Here is a 19,568-nt window from a genome sequence, read left to right as displayed (position 1 = left end):
TTTTCTTTCAGTTTCGCTCGTTTCGTTATCAAGAGTATTGATATTTCGCTGCAAACTACTCAAAGACTCGTAACTGACATCGAAAGCATGAGAGACATACATTTATCTTCGACTAAAGATGTGTCCAAGAGCTGATCTTAGTTCAAGTCACTTGCCGAGTGTCTGCACGCGCGAGAAAGGAAAATAATAAAACGGGAACCAATGAACACGTAGAGGATGGAAGCATGATTCTGGTACCGCAGGTTCGACGAACTCGACGGAAAACTAGAAGAAGAGCATCTTGAGGTTGAAAAGAAATTGAAGAAAAGGACGAAATGACGAGAAATTGTGGAGATATGGATACCCGCAAGGACGGTGGGGTCGGTCGATCGCGAGGCTCGAATCTGTTGATTTAACCGTCTCCAAGGGGAATCTCGACATGCGTCCGGTGGAGCCGAACGAGACGTCATCGTACTTCTGTTTAAGTTACGTATTATGAGAGATTACGTTCGCGACATGACTTCGGCAAAGAGAATTACCGCGTATCGTTGACGTCACTATCGGAATATCAATGTTCTCAAGACATGATTCGAAGGAAGACTCGCGCCTTTTGCTAATGTTAGCGCAGGAGATTATTCCGAGTTGGAGTCGATCCCTGATATTTTCTGTAGCATGTACGTGACCCTAACGACGTGGAAAGAAATTTGTGGTAGTAGAGCCTCGAAAAGATTGGGCGGTACAACTTTATGCCCTTGGTACGGTACCGTTTCCTGAAAGACGAGGCTAGGCATTGGGTGCGTGTGTGTGTGTGTGTGTGTGTGTGTGTATGTGTGTGTGTGTATGTGTATGATTGTATAGAAGAGGAAAAAAACACGGGGAACTCAAAGATATCTTTCGTGCGGTGGTACCTGCGGCTGAGTGTCTCTTCAAATTGCTTCAATTGTCTCCATTTCGTGCCAGGTACTTGCGAACATCGTATTGGATCAGCTGTACAAATCGGAATCAAACGATACCATCGAAGAATGAAACAATCCTGCGAAACATCGTGAGGACAAAAGGTACGTTCTAAATTAAAAAAAACTGTCTTAAATATAAAAAAAACATCTTCCGCAAAATATCTTCTATATTTATCTTTTAAAGTAAATTTCATTTAAAATTCATTTTGTTATGTGCAGGTAGAATAATTTGCTTAGTGATCTTTCTATAAAATTCTTATTATTAATAAATTTAATATTAATTTCAAGTAAAATGAACATTATTTAGAAGACCTTTGCTTTTATTATAGCAACAAAGACTTTATTTAATAAACTAATGTTATCACAAAATAAGAAAAGAAATATATGTATATAAATGTGTGTGTGTGTGTGTGTGTGTGTGTGTGTGTGTGTGTGTGTGTGTGTGTGTATAGACGTCTAATATTCGCAATAACGGTTAAATGAGATCTATTTTCAGAGATCTCAATTTTTCCGGACAAAAGCCTCTTTCACAACAAATATTACGATACGCCGCGCAGTTCTATCTTCCCAGGATTTTTCTTTCGAGCTCCTACTCATTTTTATCCAATAACCGTGCAATAAGCTCATATTCCTAGCAGTCTAGTATCTAGTCGCCTCATGATGTTTTAAAATAAATGTTTTTATCTCTCATTAAAAATAACTGAAAAGACAACAATAGTTATCTTTTAATGTATTATTGGCAATATTTCCTTCATTTGCTTTTAAGAGGAAGTTCAGGGAACTAATAAGTGTATCTTATAAGAAACATTATTTATTCCGAAAACTATATATGCATTTTTCGCTAAATAAATTTCTTTTACGCCTATTAAAAATACGTCGATAATGGTCTACTTTCATACTTATTGGAAACAGATTATTGGTATTTATTGTGGGATCGCAAGAATTTATTAGTTAGAAAGATTTAATATAAATCTATCTGCACAAAATATTATAATTTACGTATTTTAAGTTTCGTAATATCGATATAATTAACATCTCGTTATATCTCATTTAATTAATTTAGTTAATTTCGATTCTGTTACATCAAAAAATAGAACTTTTTTAAATGCAATATAAATGTTTGATTACTTTAATAATTTTTCAATGTCCCAATAACTAATTTTTAGATTTATTTTTAATTAGATTCTTTGTAGATACATAACTTTTTATAGATGATATAATATAATAATATAATATAGTGAACAATGTTAAATAAAAATAAACGAGAAATATTCAAAATAAATATATGAAGAGAATCATATTCGGCCAAGTCGAATCTTGTAATAATCTAATAATGAGTGCTTTTCATTTAGTAATACAAGTCGACACAAGGATCATTTTGTCTTTGTTATTCATGGAATTCAAAAAAAGATAGAACGACTTTTGTGTTAACTTGTGTCACTAAATAAAAGACACTTCCCAATATTTTTATATAATTTTTTCTCGCTTTGATCGAATCTCTTCACTCACTTTGTGTTCAATATAATAGCATTAATCACTTTACCGTATCAGAGGAAACGATAAAGTAACGTAGTAACTTCTCTCTCAAGGCAAGACCGACGATAGTGATTTGATGGGACCATCCTCTCGATAACTTCCACACTACTCCGTACACCTATATTTCCCTCTACAGATCTTACTAATGACATGCGTGAGATATATCTAATGTAGTAACATGTCGCTTATTAGTAATTGAGTAATTGGCAAGAAGATCGATGTGAATTTACGTGAAATTATACATACATACAAATTTTTACGAATTCATGGAATAACAAACTGAAAAATGATTAAATAAACATGATTAAATAACAATGATTAAATAAACTGACAAAATGATTAAATAAACATAAAAACAAAAATCACACGTGCAAATATACATAGGCGCGCGCGCGCGCTTTATCAGAAGAGTATTCTTTCAATCACGAATACTAGAAAATAAATTAGAAAGCATCATATTTACCCTATTACGGAATATCAAAAATTAAAAGATATTAAATAATCAAGTATGGACAAAATATAATTTTTTAATTAAATTTAATTGAACATGACAGAAATTTTATATCTGATATTTTACTATTATTCAAAATAATTAATATAATTAATAATATTATTCAAAATAATTAATATATTGAATATTATATTACGAATAAAAACCAAATAAATCATAAATGATTACAAATTTTCCATATCGAAGAAAAATTTGTTTTTTCTCAGTTTTTTTAAATTGATCAAATAATATACTTATATTTTTTTCTTTTTTTTCTCCTTTTTTTCTTGCTCTTCGTCGTAATGATTTTGAAAAAATTATTTGACGGATAAAAAAGCTTCTTAAAACTATCGTTGATACATAATTGAATATCAATTTCTATCTGAAGAGTTTTTCAATTCATATAATGGAATTGACTTTACACACGATTTCAATCGTCAGTTTATGAAGCTAGACAAGTTTTAATGTTTGTGACATCGCATTATCCATCTATTATCATTATTACACTGTCATCTTGTCACGAACACAGATATACAGCCATCAAGCATATCAATTTGTAATATCTGTGAATCTACGCACTAGTTCTACGGAACTACGGTTAATGTATGCAAATTGGTGGCATATAGTTGCATGTTTTGCTGTAGAGCGATCGTTATAACGCTATCACAGAGAGTAAAAAAATCTCTCAAGAAAGGACCATGCACGAGAGAAATAACAAAAAATAATAATTATTTATGATTCAATGCTGTAACACGTCAGAAATATAAAGGTAATTATTTATAAGCTAATCTTTATTATATTGTAAATAATTACATGTACAATTGTCTATGTACAATTGTCTTGTGTAATTAAGGATTTTTCTGCAATGTGGATAACAGAAAGAGATAATATTATTTAAATCCTTTTTGTACGTATATAACATCTTAATTCTTTAATATACAGAAAACTGTAATGAAGAGGAGTGAATATTATATAGTTATACTTAGTTTTGTTCAAAAACTTATGAATTTTAGTAGATATATCTTTAACGTAGATATGTCTTAAAAAGCATAATATGTCAATTAAAAATTAAATAGCACAATCATAAAATGTCAAACATGCATAGGCACAAACGAAAAATTTGTAAATCGCATGCTGCTATTTTTTTATGATGCGTCAATCGATCGTATCTCCCAGAACGGGGAATACCCGCGAAATTGAAATGGCCGTGCAAGATCACAAATGGGAGGAGGGAGGAATGCAATTTCTGCCGCGATACGAAAATTTTCGATACCATTTCTGCTGTGCTACTATTCGAGGTTACTGAGCTATCGCACCTATTTCATAGGATTAAATCCTTAGATATATATTCTACGTTGATGTTTTGAATTAGAAAAAAAGAGATAACGACAATCACATTGATGTCGTTTTGACACATATAATCACATATCCATTTAAAAAGAAAGTAGTGATTTTAGATTGTTTAATTTTATAATTATATTAGAAAATTGATACAGAAATAATATTAATCTTGAAATTAATTTAGAATATCGTATTTAAAGTAAAATATAGAGAAAATTCATGTATTTTTAAGTCTTTAAAATTAAAAGTATCTTATTTGCTGATATTTAAACAATCATAAAACATAAATACGATTATGATATCAGAATCGTTAAAGAAATATAATATTATAATAAAAGAATTTATTAATTAAAATATTCTGAGAAGATATGAACCGAGCATCTTGTGAACGGCTATTTTAACTTTAACGGATAAAAAGTAAAAAGTTGATTCTAACTTTATAAGTGAACAAGAAATTGTCATTAAGGTTTAACGCTTCAAGCACTAGTAAAACAAACTTTTGTTCCCGTCACGGTAAAAACCTTTTCACGTTCGTCGATAATTTTCTGTTGTAGGCGTTGAATTTAAAGTTTGGCACAATAAAATAAATTAACTTATTTTATATATACTAAATAGGTTAATCTTGCGTAATCCATCTTTAATCAAAAAAACATGCTTTTTATTTATCACAGGAACTTATAATTAAGTTTATAGTGATAAAACAAATTTTTCAAATTTAACTGATGTTAAAAACAATCTTACAAAAGTAATATTTTTTATTATAGAAAAGTGCATTTGAGCTTGAGTAAACTTGTAAATATACGAAACTGTTTTTTGATAATGTTTAGAAAACAATATAACATCTGTGAGTTTTCACATCAGTCGCAGTCCAATTCTCTATTGTAGATAGGCAATAGCTCAATCATATTGACTATAAAAAGAAAATTATCAATCATGAGATCTATTTTCTGTGACTGAATTAGTGTACACTTTTGGAACTTAAAGTAGAGATAGTAAAGTGAGATATATGTTTATAGATATTTGTCGAAAGCGAGAAAGAGAGTTCTAGTACAAGAACAAAAAACAGACGAATAGCTGCATTTTTATATAAATATTGCAGTAACAACTATGCTTATTAGTTTTCATATAATTTTTTAAGAGAGTTGTCAATTCCACAAACAATAATTCTCATGTTTATATTAAATAATCTTATATATTTTTGATAATACTCCAAACTATAAGATCTTCCTCAATGACCTTAATTTTAACATATGTTGTCAAGATCATGACTCTGAGTGACCTCCAAAAAGTTATAGCTGTTACTCGTTAAAAAGTTACGTACGAAAGAAGTTTGAAAAATGATATCTCTTTGTTACTACTAGGTATATAAAACAGAAATTTTCTGCTTTAAAGTATATTTTACAACTTTCCACATAAAGCGACTCCCACTCTATCTTCCCTTCCCCCTGGGATTTTGAAGCACACGACTTTGTTCACTCGGTATCATGACCTTGACAACAAGGTCAACATTATTTGGGGAAGGGAATCCCTAATTTGGAGTATTATCATATTTTTTAGTCATTATTACTGTATTTATATTTTGAGGAAAAATTCTATTATGCTTTTAGAGTGTACGTGTCGATAGACGATGACCGACTGGCCGTCGTCGTGGTGGAGATGACTACCAGGTTAGTGGCTCGTCCTGAAGACGACGACGACGACGACGAGGTCCACGAAAGGGCACGAGACTCAGCTGTGGGCTATCACTGCCACTGATAAGGCCGGCATTCCATCGCAGCTCACATCGATGCCGACTGCCACATCTACGAAACGAGGTATGATTATTGAATGTTTCTGTTTTCTTACATCATAATTTTTATGTATGTTTCATAAATGTACACAACATTTTTTTATGTCATTAATTTTAACGATTATAATAGAATTTTTTATTAAACATATTTTTTTTACTTATAAACGTCAATATTATTAACTTGCTTGTCAATTTAATACGTGATATTACTATTCTAGTTCCGTTCATAATTGTATTTTAAGATCGAAAAAAATTTTAGTGTGCGGTTTGTAGAATTGGATATGTATTATAAATTCACTCCGAAATACTTAAGTATTAAGAACGGTATTCATAGTCGATTCTTATATTTAGGACTGTTTTAAGTCTAGTCTTAAGATGTTTTAAGATGTTTATTGAATTAATCAGAGAGCCTTAAGATGTTTTAAGATGTTTATTGAACCAATCAGAGAACCATATTAGCATTTTAAGACATTAATTAAGACGATTTTAAAATAAGAATGGACTATGAATCCTCTGATCAGCTTTGATCAATAATAAGATTTCCCTTATTTAATTAAATTTATCTTCCAATTAATCCAATTAGAATTATAATTATTTAATTTAATAATATACATAAAAAGAAAGAAAGAGAGAGATACAGCAAGATAAAATAGTTGTAATGAGAACAAGTATGTTACTGGGGTAATATTCTCTATCTTCCATCATTCTGTTCCCGATTCCATTTCGCAGTTAACATAGCTAATGAAACAAAAGAGGATGTTTCACCGTATATTGTGTTTAATTATACAGCAACAGAGGAGGGAAGTTCTTATCAATAATTTTTGATACTCAAATATTCAAAGTAAAAAGGGCAAACACGTTCAAATCAAGACAAATTGCTATTATCTTAAGCAAATATGATCACATTAATCAATATCACATTAATCATTATATAGAGAATTGCAAAGCACATCTAAGTCTTGTAAAATAACGAGAAATTCATGATATGTTTGTATTCGCTCGAAAGACTTATAGTTTAACAATTAAGGTGGTTCTTTAGTAAATCGAGTTATCATAGAAATGTCTAATTTTTTATTTAATGAAGTACTGAAATTGAACGTGCAAAATTCTACCGTTATGATGATATAAGAAAGAAAAAAAATGTTGAAAATATAAGCTGTATAATTTAATGACAAATAAGGCTCGCAGACAAATAAGGCTTCTTTGACTAACTGCACACAAATCTTACTATAGACTTTTCTTAAGAACGAGATTGTAATAGTTTCAAAAATTACGATTTTAATAATCACAAAAAAGTAATAGGTTAACGGCTATTCTGGAAAGATATCAACGTGTATAAACTTGCCGTATATAAATTTAATCTCGAAAAATAAACATAATCTCATCTTTTTTTCGTTCGATGAAGATGCAGCTCTTGATTTACTATCGTATGTTCTACACTATTTCATTAAGATATACATGTAGTTTTAATTAAAATTTTATTCAAATTATTAGATAATTTTGTAATTTTGAGCTCTAGTGAAAGATCCAAATTTTCGGCATTTTACTAAAAAACCACCTTAAAGAGAAACCACGTATAATAAAATGCAATGTGTAAAAATGAAATCGGTCTTTTATAATCGAATAAATATGATGTTATCACAATTTATGATAAAATGATTCTTGACTATGTTGCTTGCCACTTTTTCACTGTAGATATTGATTCTTTAATGCAATATCCTCGGTCTATTCTAAGGGAATATTTGAAATTTTTTGAATGTGTGTGTACTGTGTATGGAATAAGATTTGTCTACATAATGTGTAGCGATATTTTCAAATCGCTATCGAATCGTTGAAAAAACGATTTATCTCAATTTTGTAGCAAACTGCAGAATTATCAGCGGAAAATATCGAAGAACAGGAAAAAGAAAAGGGACGTGAACAACTAGCGATCAACGTCGAGGTAGAGTCGGTGGTATTTAGGACTCATTGTTCTTCTAGTAGTTGCCTATGCATTGACTCGATAGATGGGCTTGTAGCTTTCTCTATCCGTCATTTGTCCCCTTTCGCCTTTATTCATCTGCCTCACGGCTTTTCTCGGGGGAGAGAGACACTAAGATCTCTTAACGCCAACGTACTTTATCCTTGCTCCGATGCGATCTCCCCTTGAACTTTGATATTTACCCTCTTGTCCCTGCTTGCTGTAACGATTGACGCGGATCTACCGAAACAAACGTGAAACCATCTCTTTTCAATATCAAAAAATAAAATTATCAATATTTAAGAGAGAAGTAACAACTCTGTTAAACAAAATATTTATTAATGTTACGCATATACTATGTAAGTGTTAGCTTTTGATTTGCATTCTTGAGACATCTGTGGACAATCTGATCTCAGTCGTTGTGCAAATTCTACGCAAACACGTTAATGTTTCGACGATTTAAAAAATTCAAAGAAATAAACGAGTCTTCTACACGATGAAAATTCTGAAATTCCGTTGTAAATGCCTCCAAGAATACTGATTTTTTCGCGTTCCCGCAAGCAGAGAACTTTTCTCTACACACGGGTTCGCGTGTTCATCTATGTTCCATTTGTCTCCCTTCAAATATCGATCATCGAACGACATCGACTATGAAACTCTGTGAAACTTGCGAGTTGCGAGAGGTAACCTGTAGAATTGACAGAGCAAAAAGCTCCTTTTGGATCTGAAGTTCGGCGCGTGGAGAGATTTGCAAATTCGGCGCTCCCAAACACGAACGCTCGCGAATATCCGTTCTATGCAAATCGGCAACCTGCATGGCAAACGCGTTCCCGGACGAATTCCGCATACGAATTACCAAAAAACGATTTCTATTATACGTCACGCATGGATACTATAGCCTTATAATTTAATATTCACATGTACATACACATACACTAACAAAATGTATATTTATGTATGCATGTGCAAACTATCAAAATTAATCGTTTGTTTATTTGCGATGTGTACATGAATAATAATCACAAAAAATATATTTAACTAATTTTTAAACATGCGTAAATATTTATTTTTCTTCTTTTCTTAATTTTATTTCAGTCTTGTTACATTTGGATTGTATATACTAATATCATTATAAATTAATTTTTTTAATAAAAAAATGTCCATTTTCAAATGATATAATATATTTAATAGTATAGGAATAATATTTAAGCATAACATTTAATATATTCTATAATTAATTTATAGAAGCATTAGCAGCATAAGTGTTAAAATAAAAGCTTTGAAGAAGTATTATGTATAACTTGAAATAATAGTACTTCTAATTTGTCTGTAACTAGAAACTTGAACTTGGACCGTAAAAAATATATTACGCATTAAAAAAGCATTAACACCTATGATTTACGGTATGACATACTGGGTGCTTTCCAGCAAGGACACAGTCAAACACAGTGAGTCATTTCATGCTTGTTAACGTAAACAAACACAAGGATGTAATGATTCACTGTGTTACACAGTGTCTGACTGTGTCCTTGTTGGAAAGCCAACTGTTATCAGATAGTGAAGAGAGAGAGAGAGAGAGAGAGATCATTTTAAACCTTTTTTTTAAATTCCTGACAGCTAAGATAAAATGTAAATATTGAACATACATTATTTTATCTATAAATAAAATCACTGAACACGAAACCAATTATAATGCAATAACATTTTTATATTAGACTAACAGCCGAGCGGAAGTCAATAAATTATCACACATTCTCTCCCGTACGTATTCTAATGAATTCGATAAATTCACATCAAGGAAAAAGTAGAATGTTACGGAACTCTTATTGTCTTCAACACAATTAGATTATAGTCTGAATTATCCGGTTTTATCGAGGTCATGTTTATTCTATCTATTGATCGCAGAATATCACAAATAAAGTATGTAATCTACTTATATGAAATTTATAAAGTTACAGGAACAGACTGAAAATTTATTTTTCGTAGTATTTTTCGTTTGAGGAAAAATGCAGTTACTCATTTTTTTCTAATATAAAGAAAAGCTAATGTTTATCCCAAACATTTTCTTCTATGGACACGAATTAAAAATTAAATTTGGAATCATGATATCAAGAACTATGTGAAATTTTAGAAAGATGATTAATATCAGGAAATGAAAATTGATAAATGTGTTTTATATAAATAAAGTTACGGATATTTATTTAATTTAATTAAGTATGACAATGATAAAATACCATTATTAAAACAATTAAAGAATATTATTACGATATGAAAAAGACAATATATTGAATATGTGATTATACCTTTAGAATGATTCAATCAATATCGAATGAAGAAATTTGTAGTGGAACAATGTTATTAGAATATTAAAATCGTTTCTCTATAATTCTCTACGCTATATTGATGGACTTTCTTTCATCGTGTTTATCGATCATATCAGTCAAGCCAGTCTGGGAAATTAATAACGAAGTCAGCACTTACGTAAAATGTTCTAACATAGCTCAGAGACGGTAAATTTTGCAGAATATTGAAACCGTGAAAAGTTTTCTCTCCATCGATTTACTTGACTATGTTTGGAATTCGACATCTCAATTAAGGGAAAATCTTTGAAATACAATTTTCGGTCTTTTTGATTTTAATTGCATATTTGCAATAAGCGTCTTTCAATAAAACTTTTTAGAAGCTTATTTTTAAATACTTCATTTTTTGTTGTAGTATGAAAAACATTATTTTACAAAACGAGCTTATTTTACTCTTTACACAGTCTATTTACTTGCAAGTCCTTAAACCTAGTAACGAAATTATTAAATGATATTTTGAAATATCTTACTCTTATACTCTTGGCGTGAGTAAGTGAAACCTTTTTAGTATCATTACCACAGTCTCTCTTTTATGAGAATGCACATCCAAATTGTCACTTAACTTTTTTATGATTGTTTTTTTCAATTGGAAATACGTACTTAAATGCCTCCGAAAGTGTCTCTTTTTACTCATGATTCATTTCTATGATGAGATTTCTATGAGAGATAATTCTCTTCGATATTCGCACATTCTTTTTAATACATCTCTCTATTAAATTTTTTTATGATATATTCAATCATATAATATAATACAATTAAAATGATATAAAAAAAGATTTAAACTTAATCGTTGAAAATATCTGACAAGAGATTACGGTAAAGATCTTGGTTCGCAGGAATCAAATGCGGCTCAGTTTTATCAGCGGAAAGAAGCGAGTTAGGAAATCTGATAAAGGAAATAAACTAAGAGGCTTCAGATACAACGGATCGTTAAAAGAAAACCGAAAAATCTTCTTCGTCGACAGGCACACAGCACTGAAATCATAGAGACGATCGATGAGGTGTGAAATCCATTGATAATAGATCGGGGAATTTCTTTTTCATCTGCATATGAAGTTGTCAAACAAATATACCAAAAGCTGCTTGGAAGAGAATTACAAAAGAACTAAACCGTTGAATAAAAAAAGTTGAAACTTGTGTTGTCCAATGATGTATTATGCGATACGTCATTCGAATCGAATGTTATTACTTTATGAATCAGTTTTAGATGATTACGATTGAGTATCGTATTCATTATTATCTAATTAGAAAGAATATTTTATATTATTGTATCAAATTTTTTGACTATATTTTTATACATAATATTTTTATACATAATAGTTGATCATATATGTAGACGACGAAAACTTCAAAATGAGTTTTAAATTAAGCATATTAAACTATATTTGGATTAACCATTTTTTTACTTCTTATTTCTTTCTTTCTTTTTTGTATGATAATTATAAAATAATAAAATGAACATTTTTCGAATATTATTTTGAATATTCTTATTATTCCAAATATTTATTGAACAATCTCAGATTTTTCCGATAGAAGGTGTTTTAATTATCAATATCTCTCTCGTCGAAATTGGAAATTCTTATAATCTACGAAGTTATTTAAAGTTGCCAAACTTTGCGACGTTATTATCGCGCTATAACTTCCGATTAATATTCCTCGTAAAGAAACGTCAATATCTTATACTCTTAAAATCTCTCGATTCTAAAACATAGCATTCAGATTAAAAAATACAATAAAATATAATGAAATAAAACGATTCTGATAATGATATTGATATTATAATGATATTGGTATTATAACGCGTGTGAATAATTTCCAAAAGAGTATATCTAATAATATTGAGTGATTATAAAAATTAAAAAAAACTGGTTCGTTTAATTTATGTTAATTTTTCGAACTATTTATGAAGATTGTCAATAGTTTATAACTAATATTTATACTGATTTTTATATAAAGCATTTATACTTATTATAATTTGAGAAGTTATCGAATTCGAAACTTTTTGTATTCTTTTTAAAAAATGGTTAATTGATAAATCGTATCATTCGAAAGTTTTGAAATCACGCTTATGATTACGAATCAAGTCATATAAGAATTTTGGAAATGAAATTTTGATTGTTTGTTGACTACACATTGCCACAATTACAATTATGAACTTATTCCATTATTCAAATTCGTTTTAATGTCGTAATATTGCGAATATCGATCAAATATAATATGTACATTGCGGGAGATACAGCAATCTATTAATCATGTTAACTTTAGGATTCAGTGAGTGTTAAACTAAAACGAAGCTATTTATATAAATAAATATAGAGGAAAGTCATCGATACTGACATAAGTCTCTTAAAATGATATTCCCCTTATTTTTCAGAAACTAACTATTGCACTTTTATTAATACTAATAAAAGCATGATCTTTAATTAATTAAAAAAATGTAAACACATAATTCGTATATTTGTGACTTATTTCTACTTGAAATTAGCTAAAAACGAATTATATGAATGCAAAAATAAAATTCTTACGATTTTCTTTTGTAAATTGCGCAATTTAAATAATAGTGACTATATTATTAATAATATTACGTTGTTTTAAATGCTTGTAATTTCCTAAATCAGTTTTATTTATTTTCGTTCTTAGTTTTTTTCATAATATTTTGAATATAAAATTAGGATGCAGCGTAAACACTGACACTGTCTGTAAAACATGAGCTAATTTATCTTTGTAATATTGCTTTATATTGTCAAATAACTCTGTTGGAACTGAAGGTAATGGTACATTTATGGGAAAGCTCTTGAAAAACTATCGCGTTACATATTTGCAGAACAACATAAAATATAAATACATATATAATTCAACAAAAATGTTTTACAAGTGAAAAGATTCTGGAAAATCTTATATATATTTACTTATAGGTATTTTACACAAATAATTTTTATGAAAGAAAAAGAATAGAAATATGTGGCATTACTGTTCATTGTGTCAGTTTTGGAGCCCATTTTGTCAGACACTCATTTTTGCTTATTTTACGGAAAAATTATTTATTGCAAAATTACAAACAGTATTATAAAAACTACTTATATTATCTGATAGAAGACACTTTTTAGTTTGTATTTACGTATTTAAAGTTCTATTTTTATCTTTTGTTTAAGAAACATTGTCTAAAAACAAAACGGTATGTCGGTGTTTCTCCTATTAAATCGGAACAAAAGTTCGTAGCACTATTTCATGTTTCTAAAAAAAATTAACAATTATACCATTCAATGAAGCATAAAAAGAGAAGAAAATTTTCCATATTGTCAAGTCAATTTTTATTCGTAAAAATTATCAAACAGATAGAGAAATTCAAAAAACATAAACCTTTTGGAAATAGCGATTTTAAGCTTTAAAATCTCTTTTTTTTAATTTAAATTTTGTTTATTTCTATTGAAATTAAAGCTGCTTGAATTTTTAAGTTGTAGCGTTACGAACATTTGTTTCAACCTACATATTCGCGTTTACAGAAATAAATATAGGTAAATTAAATTATTTATATGTTGTTTAATCACTGTTGAAATTATTTGTAAAAACATTTCTATATGTTTATAAAATTAATTTCTATCTTGTTCCTGAAATTCTATCCTGTTATGGGATATAACATTAAATAGAATTTATTAGAAACATAAATATTAGCATTAAAATATATGTATATGCATATTACATAAAATCGAGATCGTGAAACAAATAAATTAAAATAAAAAAGAATTACGAATGAAACGCATATCATATTATTTTACTTCTCAAAACAAATTATTGAAGCTTCTTCAGCTTCTTGAGCTTTATTTATTATCAGCGCCTCACGTGCATAAAATATTATAGATATTATTATAAAAGTAATTTGTATGTTGCACAAATCAAAAAGATTATTATAGCATAATCGAAACATAGTTTGTAAAGTAATCGATAGCATTAGATAGTTATACACGAATAGCAAATACGATCCCCTTCCGAAATCACCCAGCAGTGAATCAACTCGAGATCCTATCGTATACAATCGAGCCGAAGTCGAAACTAAAACAGAAACTCGAGCTGTGCGCATCATCTATCGAATTAAAATGTTATAGGCGAAAAGCATATTAGCGCTATTAGCGCTACTAGATATATGTGTCAATATTATTTTTAGCAGCTGTACATCGCTGGAAACTTGAACGGGTAATCTCGCTTTTAGCTCTCGCTGCAGTTTACAATAGTAATTGGTGGCGAAAAAGAATATTTTCTTTAAAATATTTTACAATAACAGCTATATAATGCATAATGCAATATTTTTATAAGATACGTAGATATACATAAATACAGAGAATGATGCGTAAAGATAAATAAATATATACAAACGCCTGAAATTAGTGTACTTATTAGCTTATTCGATTTTACTAGATTAATATGCAAATTGAGAGTTACTAAGGCTTACGAATCGACCCTTTCCTTCACTCGTACACGTTGTTTAGTTATTCGTTCTTTGGCCAGATAAGCCATGTTAAAAATACACTGGGATATTTCTGTCTCTTCTGTTCTCTTCTGCTTCGCAAAGATAATCCTTGTCTGGCCATTACAATGCTTTCACGCTTTCTCTTTCCTTTCTCATTTTTATTTGCGTTATTTCTGTCCTAATCTTCCTTTCCCTTCTTTATCTCCCTCATTGATGTCTTTCATTCTCTTAGTCACAGGAAGAAATGTTAGTGAAACAGCAAAGCGAAATCTGTTAAAAGTACCTTCTCATTGGATTTGATAGCGTAAGAAGAAGATAGTTTGATGGATAACATTACAGCAGAAAAATTCAATGTCAAATGTGATTTAAGATGTAAGAAGGATAACGCATTATAGTACAGATAGTCGAATGATTTCTCCTTCCTATAATACATAAATCATAAATCCCTTAAGGATATTTGAAATAGAAAGGGAGAGAAAGAGAAAGAGAGAGAGAGAGAGAGAGAGAGAGAGAGAATATGATATTAATTTGACTAATTTTTCGAATGAATTTTCGAATAAATACATACATATTTTCATATTGTAAATACAAATATTAACCGACAATTTTAATATGAGTGATGTATAAATTAGAAGTTCAATATTGCAAATAAATAGACTGTATTTTTAATGAAAAATTTCTTATTTTATTTTGTATTTTTTAAAATCAAACATATAAAGAACAAACTTTGTATATGTCTGATTTGTATCTTTTTAGCTTTCTTCTTGATTATCTTGTGATTTTCGGAGATTTCTATGTAATAACTAAACATATTAAACATATATTAGCGTATGCTATAATTATTATAAATATATGTATAAAACGAAAATAGTAACATACATAGCGTTTCTTAAATGTTCCAACCAATGTTCAACCATGTTTGTGAAGGACTATTTGTATATGGTAATTTAAATATAGAAATAATCGAATATATACATATACGTGCATGTGCGTGCGCGCGCGCGCATGTGTGTGTGTGTATGTGTGTGAGTGTGAGTGAGTGAATGATGATGTAGCAGAATGTGTCATATGATAGTATTTTCCACGCTTGAAAGCATTTAATAGACATGTTAATTAGAAACATACTAATGGATGTGAATTAGCGACAGCATAAATATTCTTTCCTCTCTCTCTCTCTCTCTCTCTCTCTCTCTCTCTCTCTCTCTCTCTCTCTCTCTTGTCTCACACATTTTTTAAATTTTGTTTTAAAATAATTTTTTTTAAAGAATTTTAATCAATATTTGTCTAATTTCAATGCTCACATTTTATTATTAATAGTGTTTATGTTATTAACTATGTATATAATTATAAAGTTTGTGTTAATACTTTTTAATTTACATTAATATAAAGATGTCATCATTGTAGAGAATGCTCTTTCGCTTAATGTAAATTATGTACAAAAATTATGAAAGAATAACTTTAATTAATTTTTGAAAAATTATTTGCTTTTAAAGTGCTTTTAACAATAGCTTTAAGATATATTCATTTTATGTCTTTAAAAAGATGAAACCTTGCAAATATGAAATATTTAGTAGATAATAATAAGATATTTCTCCTTTTTTGCCTTGTTTCGTTCCTTCTTCTCGCCTCGTCATGAACCATTCGATTCTTTTCATATCGACCATCGCAATAAGCCATCTTAAAGCTCACTTCGAGGTTCTCCTCTTAAATCTATTTCGCTGAAAGGACTATAAGGATCATAAGGAACAGGGACAAAGAATATAAGAACAAGCGGGCAATGAGATCAGCCGAACTCAATGTGCGTTTTTGAAACGTATAATTAATATACAATGACGGAATGAAAGAAAAATTAAAATAAAAGAGAAAGGAAAAAAAATGGAAGGAAATATCGACGATGATCACATCGTTACGAAACGTCATTCCGCGCCCAAGGTGACCCAGAAAGTCATTTGAATTTAACCCGGGCTACGATAAATGGCAAACTTCGTCGACAAGCAGAATAGGACGTAGATTAACTGCGCTTTGTACCGCGGATCGATACAGTTACAATGAAACAGAAAGGCTAATGGATTTGAAACATGAATTTTTACGTTTGGTATTCCGCGAATGGAATATCCCATTTCAGTTGAGGAAGAATTCTGCAAATCGACATTTCAATATAATCCGGGAGCAATTGTATTGAATTAAACTTTTTTTATATTAGTCTTGTACACTAAAATGTATTACTTTTCTTGCTTCATCTTATACGTAATTCGTAAGAATTACCATATACGAAAACTTGAGATTTCGTGCTCAATTACGAAATGTAATAGCAGAGTAATCTATTTACGCAAACGTGATTGGCTATAGCAGCCGAAAGTAGTCCGCCGTGTCAGAACTTTCTGACTTAATATACGAGTTCCTTCGCGTTTTCCGACTATTATCGTCGGCTTTTTCGGACGATAACACCGGTTATCTCATTCTAAGACTCGTATTCTGGCCTTTAAACGTTTTAAGCATTCAAACTACAAAGATTTCCATGGTACAGTATGGCTTTGGAATTGTCCGAGACAATTAACATTATCCGACAATACGATTAGCATGAATTAACTTCGAAATAGTTAGTTCCCGGAATTTATTTTTATGCATCTTCTGTGTCGAGTCTATGTGTTTCATCATTATACACTTATTTTTAGAAATTTCTTTAATTAAATTAATTACGTCAAACTTCGAAATTTGTCGCACAAACAAATTAATACAAAAATAAAAAGGATGATATCCCTTTGCTTGTATTTTTTGAAGATTGTTGCGAGAATTGGCTTGTAATAAATTATCAAACTTATTCTTTATGACGAAATGTTCATCACATTCTTTCGTTCACTATCACAGTTCTGATGAGTAAGCTCCTTAAACAAAAAAATTTTTTAAATTATATATTAGGTGTAGTAAAAAGAAATCCATTATTTTTTCATTCAATTTCATGCAAAAATAATGGATTTCTTTTTACTACACCTAATATAATAATATTGATTTTTTTATTATATATTTGAAAATCTATTATTAAATTGATTTTTTCGAAAATTGCCATTTTTAAAAGTATATTATTTTCATTTACGCGATTAATTGGATAGATGCAATACTCGTGTAGAAAAGTCCTCACACTAATTATGTAGAAAATTGGATGCCGGTAAAATAATTAAATTCGTTTTCATGTATGTTGTAGCTTTTAATGAAATAAACAAAAGATGATGTGATAGACAAAAGGCTTAAGAATTATCTATTATTGAGCCATATGTTTATTACATCTTTTGTTTATCACATTATAAGGTATAACATACATGAAAACGAATCCATTTCATCGGGACCCAATTTTCTATAATTAAACACCATACTTTTTTTATTAATTATATCGAAAATTGGGTCTCGATGAAATAAGTTCGTTTTTACGTATATGTATATTGCCTGATTATAATGTAGTAAATAAAAGACATAATAGACAAAAGACTCAATAATGAATAGTTCTTGAGTCATGGTATATCAAAGATTAAATAAAATATTTTATTTTTTACAAATAACTCAAGAATTATCTATTATTGAGCTTTTTGTGTATCACATTTTATTTTATGTTCACTACATTATAGACTACATTATAAGCTACAACATAAAAATGAACTCATTTCATTAGGATTCAATTTTCTATATAATTAGTGCTCTTTCATAAAAATTTTCTGACAAATTTATTTGTAAATTAGAGAACATTAACACAATCTGGCTATTTAAATTTACTTGTAATTTATTGATGATTTTGTATCTGCCTGATTGAATATTGAATTGCAAAAGCATAATTGTCAGGTTATCGCTGTTACATTATTGTTATTATTATTATCTATACGTATTCTTTCATTATCTTTTAAAGTATTAACGACATTATAACAATTATAATTATCTTCTCATCAGAATGTATGATACTTATGTTTATTCGGTAATAATTTTGATCGTCAATCTTTTGTTATTATTTGCAGAATATCTTATGACAGATATAAATTAATTTCAAATATGTATATTTGTTATGGAATAAAAAATAAAATCTTTTTGGTGATGTATACTTTTTATATACTTAATACTTTTTTTTTGCTCTTAGATAATACAATAGCTACTGAAAAAATGACGTCAGGATAATTAATCTTTAATAAATTTCATCTTTTTCTTGTCTCCCCTCCCCCCCTCTCTCTCTCTCTGTCTTCCCCCTTCTTTTTCTCTCTCGCTCTCTCTCTCTCTCTCTCTCTCTCTCTCTCTCTCTCTCTCTCTCTCTCTCTTCAATTTTTATATTTTAATATTAGAAATGTATATTCTACACTCAACATTTTATAATATCGAATAATTTTATATATAAGTGTATATGTTGTGGAGATATCGATATTCAATGAATAAGTTTTCATTAATTAATCTGCGTTGCATCGTCGACTTGTGTAATTGAAATTTGATAAAAGGCGGCATAATTATTAATATTACATAATTTGCTCAGATAAATAATATATTAATTAGATATAATAGTTCAACCGAACATTGGCGAGCTCAAATTGTAATTAATCGGTATTACAGCTACACGTTTACTCCAGCAATGTTATAATTTTATCATGAGTAAATGCTATTGTTAGATTCTTTAAACAATCGTTATTTATTAATCCGTACTTATTGAGAAAATATATGTAA

General features: G+C 29.2%; 1 protein-coding gene across 1 annotated transcript in view; it reads left to right on the top strand.

Annotated features, from left to right (window-relative positions):
- Nucleotides 1–19,568, top strand: part of LOC108690598 — a 72,802-nt gene that overhangs the window by 2,606 nt on the left and 50,628 nt on the right. Inside the window, exons 2-3 of the mRNA XM_018197969.1 lie at nt 12–1,037; nt 5,910–6,116. Coding sequence (XP_018053458.1) covers nt 6,089–6,116 — 28 coding nt within the window. The 5' untranslated portion in view covers nt 12–1,037; nt 5,910–6,088. The remainder of the gene's footprint in view (nt 1–11; nt 1,038–5,909; nt 6,117–19,568) is intronic.

This window comes from Atta colombica, unplaced genomic scaffold (assembly GCF_001594045.1).
Source record: "Atta colombica isolate Treedump-2 unplaced genomic scaffold, Acol1.0 scaffold331, whole genome shotgun sequence".
Lineage (NCBI taxonomy): Eukaryota > Metazoa > Arthropoda > Insecta > Hymenoptera > Formicidae > Atta > Atta colombica.
This window is presented reverse-complemented; position numbering and strand designations above follow the sequence as displayed.